The following is a 7877-nucleotide window of genomic DNA, read 5'->3' as shown; positions in this document are numbered from 1 at the left end:
CATTGTAAATAAACATTTGTTCTTAACTGACTTGCCTAGTTAAATAAAGGTTACATATATTTTTTTAAACAATTAAAAGCTCTGTCAAGTTGGTTGTTGATCACTGCTAGACAGCCATCTTCAAGTCTTGCCATAGGTTTTCAAGTTGATTTAATTCAAAACCGTAACTAGTCCACTAAGGAACATTGACTGTTTTCTTGGTAAGCAACTCTCTGTGTTTTAGGTTATTGTCCTGCTGAAAGGTGAATGTGTCTCCCAGTGTCTGTTGGAATCAGACAACCAGGTTTTCCTCTGTTTTTTTATTTTTACCCATCTACCAACAGGTGCCCTTCTTTGTGAGGTTTTGTAAAACCTCCCTGGTCTTTGTGGTTGAATCTGTGTTTGAAATTCACTGCTGGACTGAGGGACCTTCCAGATGTGTGGGGTACAGAAATAAGGGCATCATTCAAAAATCATGTTTAACACTTTTATTGGAGAGTCCATGCAACTTCTGTGACTTGTTGAGCTCAATTTTACTCCTGAACCTATTTAGGCTTGCCAGAACAAAGGAGTAAAATACTTATTGACTTAAGACATTTCAGCTTTTCATTTGGAATTAATTAGTAAAACATAATTCCACTTTGACATTATGGGGTATTGTCTGTAGGCCAGTGACAAATCCAGTCTGCAACAACAACATATGGAAAAGGAGTTGGAATACTTTCTGAAGGCTCTGTACACCTGTGCATAATCCTGCAGAGTGAACACCAACTTTATAATCAGATTTTTCAGAAAACAGTTGTTTTAATAATGGTAGAACCTTGGTAGTACAAAAAGCATATACTTTACAGTACAAAGTACAAGCCCTAACAAATTCCTTTAGAAATACAAAAATAAATTGCTCAATACACACCACACAGTACAAAAGTATGGTGCACCTTCTCATCCATCCAAATACAGAACACGATTTATTTTGGAATTGCTAGATGACATTACCAGTTTAAATGTTGAAAAATATACATTCAGGTCCATAGACTGTATAGGAAAAGCCTCTCTAAAGCCAGAAATAACAGATGTGTCAATGGGTTTGTAACTTAGAATTGCACTGTATACATCTGTGTATCTTCCTTCTTTGATCTTGATTTATAGCTGACAAGCACGTTCTAGTCTAACGTTACCAAACAGCCAATGCAGCTGGATGATGCCGACTAGCAGGTTAGGATGGTAACCTGTTACCTGGTGATCTGTTGTTTCATCGGTTATAACACGGTCTTCAAAACAGAGACCCCCAAGTGCAACAGACGGTTCTTATCGATACAATAACACAAGAGGAACACGAAGGACTGCATGAAGTCCTTTGCTTGGGGAAGAAGTCCATCACTGATTAGAGCTGCAGGTAGTTGGGTTCATAGTGACATTCTTATAGTAGTGTTTTTGTATTGTAGTGTGTGTGATGGCATTTAAAATATGAATTCCAATCAGGAACCAACAGGTAGTTTCCACTTGACTGAGTAAGCCCAGAACAACAGCTAAAATGCCACTAAAACAGTGGGGCGATTTTCTACTCAAATTATAATCTTAGTCACGGGTGGCTGGTGGCACCTTAATTGGGGAGGAGGGGCTTATAGTGATGGCTGGAACATAATTAATGGAACGGTAGAAAACACTTGGTTTATATGACTTTTAACACCATTCCATTTATTCCATTCCAGCCATTATTATGAGCCGTCCTCCCCTCACCAGCATCCTGTGATCTTAATATTGTTTGACATCTCCCTCCACATCCAGGTACCATAATGTTTAGGTGCATGCGTAGGTTTCCATTGTGTGTTTGTGTTTCGTGTTTCAAAGAGCAACTGGTGGGTGAAGAACACAGCATCCACTTCCTGTATAGGCTTCTGTTTGGGCACACTGTGTAGCTGTATGGGGTTATCACAACCGGCGTCTCGGAGTGTACCCCAAATGTCAAAAGTAGTGCACTGTATAGGGAATAGGGTGTCATTTGGGACACAGACAGGCACAACATGGACCTTCGAGCCAGCGAAGTCCAGGTGTCCACAGGCATATTATTATTATGTCCATATTATGCCTTCTTTAATGCATTTCAAACAACAACAACAAAAACATAGAAAATGTTGGGTGAAGTAAACCGAGGCGCACACGCCACAACAACTCAACATGGTTGGAATGTCCAGTTTACAGTCTTAGTTCTAGAACAGAATGTCCAATCTTAATCCATGGCTTTCAATGCTCTCTCAATGCAGAGTTAATTTAGTGCAAATCAGTTCTGGAAGGTTTTTGTGAATACCAGAAGAGTTGCTTAATTCACATTTTCATTTCTTCCACCTGGCTTGATGTTTAGTCATCATTCTTACAACATCAGTCTTTTGATGTGGTGATATTGCTGCAAGTGCACCACTACAGACTTGCTGAAGAGAGATATGTCTGAACTTGATGCTCTCATCAAAAACACCTGTAGCTATATCTGTCGCAATCATAGATCATTCACCTGTCTTTTTGAGGGTTTGCTCTTAGGTTTAGTTCATTCGCCAGAAGAGAGCTATAGATGTAGGCTAGTCTGCCGGAGGCCATTGGAGTTGAGTTGCCAAACAGGAAGTGATGCAGTTTTCAGGTGGCCATATTGAGCACTCCTGTTGTCCACCACTTCAATATGAAGTTCACTCCATAGAAATACAATTACTGGAAGGGACAAAGCCCCTAATTCTATGGTTTACTCTCTCAAACACAGAGCTGCCCAAAGGGTCCCTCAGGTCTTGTCTTTTCAGGAGGCCATATGGAGCACTTATGTTGTCCATCTTCTATAGGGAGTTAGTTCCCTGTCCATCACAGAGCTATCCACATTAGGCTCTTTAAACCTTGAAGAGCTTGGGGTAGAGAGTCTTTATGGGTGACTGAGCCGTGACGATGTTCCCAGAGGAGATCGTCGTCTCCAGGCCTTCCAGCTTCTTCGATGCCACCTCCGTCTTACTGAAGCTACACTCCAGGAACGGCACCCCCATCCTCTTCACCTGCCCGTCCTTGGTCATGAGACACGGGCGGCAGAGCAGTTTTAAAATAGCGCGACGCATGTCTTTGCTGGTCAGGGTGTATATTATGGGGTTGAGGAGCGAGTTCACCATGGCAACGCCCAGGAAGTAGTCCGCCTTGAGGAGCAGTCGGCAGCGGCGGGCAGGGCAGAATGAGTCTAGGCCGAGGAGGAGGAAGAGCGGCAACCAACAAGCGATGAAGACGCCGAGTACAATAGTGACTGTCTTGAGGAGCGCCATGTACTTCTGGGATTTTCTGGCGAGGCCTTTGCGAAGGCTTCCCTTTGCTCCTCCGAGGCGTTGGCGCTGGGTGTTAGTGCGCACGATACGGAAGACGCGGGCGTAGAGAACGACGATGGCGAGGAGCACGCCGCTGAACACGGACACACAGCACAGGATGTAAGACTTGGCGTAGAGCGGGAGAACCGTGGAACAGTGGTCCAGATGACCCATACAGTTCCAGCCCAGGACGGGGAGCACCCCCAGCAGCCCTGCTAACGCCCAGCTCCCCCCGATCAGAGCCAGCAGCCGACCCTTCTTTGCCCCGTGGTATGGTTTCATTGTCACCATGGTAACGTGGCGTTCTATAGCGATGGCCAATAGGCTGATGACGGAGGCGGCTAATGTGATAAAGACGCCTCCTTCCCTCAGAAACCAGAGTATTGGAGTTAGTCTCAGTGTATTAGGACCAGACATGATGATATTAGCCATGTAGGTGACACCGGCCAGGAGGTCTGACAGAGTCAGGTTACCTAGGAAGAAAATATAGAAAATTAATGGAATTGCATATGGTGGATTTAAAAAAATTATATTGTAACATAACATTTTTTTAAAGTTATATAACGTATAGTCAAGTATAGTCAATATAGTATAGTCAAGTTGTCCTCTGAAGAAAGGGGGGTGGGTGTAGGACAAAAACAACAACGGTTACCTAGGAGATAGTACATGGGCAGGTGGAACTTCTTATTGGTCCAGATGGCTATTAGAACCACAGCATTCTCCAGGACGATAAGAAGACACACTACCAGGAAGGCTATGGCTTCAGGTTTTAACCCTTCACGATACCGGTCTGTCTGGAGCTTGCCTGTGTAGTTGTAGTGCGTCACAATGACATCATTGTTCTGGTAATCCCAGAAGAATTGGAGCAGGCTTGGAGAGGTGTTGGTGGGTAGAGAGCCTATAGATTCAGTGGGGAAGGCCCCAGCGTAAGCAGCACGGGAGGCTTCCATCTCCATGTTTCTGTTGTTTGTTAAGTCTTCTTTAGTGAACTCTTTGGTTGACTTTTTAATACCTTATTCTAGGTATTAATTAACGCATAGTTTAACTTGTCATGCTTCAGTTACCGATCAATACCAGTTGGTATGGGGGATCTCTGTGAGTTTCGCGCCATAGAATGACAGAACTATAATCCAATAGGTGTTAGTTGCAGCTGAGTCAGGTAGTGGTTTTCTTTCCCCACGTTTCTGATCACAGGTGTTATGCTTGTCAATGCCACCAGGGGGTGCTCATGTGCTCTGTTTGAAGGGGTCTTGACCGAGCCGCTTATTGTCCAACTCCTGTGAATTAAATAATACAGAGGACATTAGGGTGAGAACAGTACAGTATGACTAATTACAAACACATAATGAAAAACAAATAAACATTTTTTTTTTAAATAACTAAAAACATTTATCTACATTTTAATTTTAATTAAATGAGCCTATTGAAGGCAATCTTTAATTCGTTGCCCTAAAACGTTTGCTATAGTGATTCCTTTTTTATTAAAACATTGGGCTTATCGTCGACATTAAGATAGCGACACATGCGCTTAGTTTAAAACACATAGTGACCACTTGGGGTAAAGGTTTTGACTGAGTTAGCGAGTACCTAAAGAGACCATGTGAAATGTTTCAAGCTCTTTCCTTAACTACCTTAATTATGTTTAAAGAGTGAGTTAATCACGTTAACGATATTAGACATTCAGCGACATAACAGTGCGTGCGTAATGTTGGCACACGCGGACACTTTCACCTGCCAGCTTCGTCATGTGTGAAATGTCTGTAGGTTGGAGTAAATTTGAGTTGCTCAAGTTTCCAGAAGGAAATCAATGTAAAATGTATGGAATTTAATCTGGAATGCAGATACTTTCATAAATAATGCCTTGTCAAAAGAAATCGAAACCAGAGTGGAGAATGTCTTTGATCAGATAATGTTTATGTAAGAAAACCATTAAGTGTCATCCGGGTCGCATTCCTTTGAGTCTTGTGTTTTGAGAATGGATTTTTTTTCTTGCCTTGAGTCATATGGTAAGATTTAAAAAATGGCCTTGTCTGGAAACGTTAACTCGAATCTAATCTGTAGCCAATGAAATTAGGGCAACAAACTTGACGTTTCAAGGTTCAAACTATAGAATTGCTAGGAATTAGAATACTCAATTTAATAGGATGTATATGTTTCAAACAAACAACTAAAAAAATGTATAGCCAACACAAATTCCACAATATAGCCTGGATATAATAGGATACATATAGAGAAGTCTAACTGTTCTTAAAAATATGATAGTGACCGTTGTTGTATCTCACTGCACATTTCCATGGAATCACATCCCACTAAGCAAAATTGGTTCAGACGTTTTTCAACGTCTTGTGCTGATATACCTACATTTCCAATTCATCCCATTGACCGGTAATTACCCCAATCACATCAGATCTTTATCAGAACTGATTTAATTGGTCAAAAGACTGCCTGTCTAAATTCAGCCTAATTGCCGTACGCTGATTACCCCCAATAACGTCTCATTGCGATGGGCATGGTCTGTAAAGTTCCCACGGTCCACAGACCAAAAATAAGTTAACGGCTTGTGCATTCCACACAACAGGCTACATACATGTCAAACGAAATCTAATAAACAGAAAGTGAAATTGGATTCAACCGAATTCAAACATGTTCTGAGAAGAGATTCAGCACACTGCAGACACCCTTATCTTTTACAAAAGACGCAATTCTAGCGCGTAAAAGCAACGCATCCAATGACTGCGTGTTTGGTAAAACGCTTTCTATTAACTTAGACTAGCACTGCGACATTGCATACAGATGTGAAATAAACCTACCTTGAATATTATTTGTAGAGATCTTATCAATGCGTTGAAGAGAATCCACACTAACCACCGCACAAGAGAGAACTGACAAGCAAGACACCGGAGCAGCAGAACCTAACTGAAAAATCCAGGGGGGTTGGTTTTAGCCCAATCTCTCTCCTCTCTCCGTCTCCCCTCTCCCTCTCCCTCTCTCTCTCTCTCTCTCTCTCCTCTCTCTGTCTCTCTCTCTCTCTCTCTCCTCTCTCTCTACACATTAACCATTGATGTTTTGGGACTCAATTCAACTTTTAAAATACAGGGACAAGCAGTACACGCAGGGAAAAGTGAGGAGGAAAGAGAAAAGCATATTGTTGGTATTGTGGTTCCTTGAATTTTTTGGGGCCATAGAAATATAATTCATATAATTTACCCACAGAACATATGGCTGGATTCTATAGTCGAATACTCATTTGATTATATATTATGATGCTTGTTTCATGGGAGACAGAACACATGAAACAGTTGTATCTCTCTGGCTTGATTATCGTAGATAGTTATCACCTGGAAGTGTAAATAAATGCAATGTTTATGTAGTGTTATAGACTAGCCTAACTCCAGAGATTGTCAGTAATTCTAGTAACATGCTCAGACCCGCTATGTGTTGTCACCTGCCAAACCGCTCCAGGCATTGGCTACAGATTGAACCATCTCTGTTGGAACAGAACATGGCTACAGATTGAACCAGGTCTGTTAACACTGAGAGTGCCCAACCAACCACTGTAATGTAATGTCCCATGATTGGGATGTCTGGCTTAAAGCATGTACCATACACGTGTGTGTGGGTGCATACATATACTGGATACAGGGCTGTGCACATACCTTTGGAGAGGCAGGTGTTCAAAGACACTCATCCCACTGTCAGCAAGCTACCTAGCCTAAGCTACTGCTCACAGAGAGGGCAGTATATGGGCTATCAGCTGGGCATAGCGAATGTAGAGGATGTAGGCTAAATCAGCTAACTAGTTAGTTAACTAACTGTTAGCTTTGCTGTTGTAACTATTGAACTACTCTTTACCTGTGATTGGAGTTTGTTCTGCTGCTAACATCAGCGTTGTAGGCCTACTTGAGAAACAGTCTAATTGAACCCTTCCCTGACCGTGAGAGACGACATACAACTTATACCGCTAGGTGTCAGTAGATTCTGCTTGTGCAACAGCAGGAGGATGGTGGCAGCGGAGCGGGGGAGGGGGGATTTTCCAACATTAGAAAATGAGAAATGAGCTAAATATAATACATTCTTTACAGAACAGCAGAGACCCAACCCATCGGAATCAGCAAAGTCTTACTATACTTGTGAGAACTTTATGGAGACCAGCATCCCTAACCCCTAACTCTAACCTTCACCCCTAAACCTAACCACTAACCCTAATTCTAACCTTAACTCTAAACCTAACCTAAGTGAGGACTGGCAAAATGTCCTCGCTTCTCTGAATTTTTGTTGGTTTACTATTCTTGTAAGGACTTTTGGTAATCACAGTATACTAAAACATGTACACACACACACACACACACACACACACACACACACACACACACACACACACACACACACACACACACACACACACACACACAAAACCCAAATAAATCAGTCTCCCACTCCAACGTGGGAGGTGAATGTGACACCTGAATGTTGATCCACATATCATTCAAATGAGAGGTTCCACCAACTGTTTGTCGGCGGTTGTATTATGGATATCCTGCTCCAATCCTGTTGGCTGTTCCAACATTCTAC

At 42.2% G+C, this 7877-nt stretch overlaps 1 protein-coding gene across 1 annotated transcript; it reads right to left on the bottom strand.

Moving 5' to 3' along the window:
- Positions 1-452: 452 nt before the first annotated feature.
- LOC139401986 (sphingosine 1-phosphate receptor 1-like) lies at positions 453-6268 on the bottom strand. Its single transcript, XM_071146023.1, has 3 exons — positions 6116-6268; positions 3958-4582; positions 453-3778 (listed from the first exon to the last, which is right to left on the bottom strand). Exons 2-3 carry the CDS (start codon positions 4259-4261, stop codon positions 2850-2852), a joined length of 1233 nt encoding a protein of 410 aa, XP_071002124.1. The 5' UTR covers positions 4262-4582; positions 6116-6268; the 3' UTR covers positions 453-2849.
- Between the last annotated feature and the right edge of the window lie 1609 nt (positions 6269-7877).

The sequence above is a fragment of the Oncorhynchus clarkii genome, unplaced genomic scaffold, assembly GCF_045791955.1.
Source record: "Oncorhynchus clarkii lewisi isolate Uvic-CL-2024 unplaced genomic scaffold, UVic_Ocla_1.0 unplaced_contig_4447_pilon_pilon, whole genome shotgun sequence".
Classification (NCBI taxonomy): Eukaryota; Metazoa; Chordata; class Actinopteri; order Salmoniformes; family Salmonidae; genus Oncorhynchus; species Oncorhynchus clarkii.
Note: the sequence above shows the minus strand (reverse complement) of the source record. Positions and strands in the feature narration are given on the sequence as shown.

Coding starts and splice junctions, on each gene's coding strand:
- LOC139401986 (XM_071146023.1), bottom strand. CDS start 4,261: ATGGAGATGGAAGCCTCCCGTGCTGCTTACGCTGGGGCCTTCCCCACT. Junction 3,779..3,957: donor GCCCATGTACTATCTCCTAG/GTAACCGTTGTT, acceptor TTTTCTTCCTAG/GTAACCTGACTCTGTCAGAC.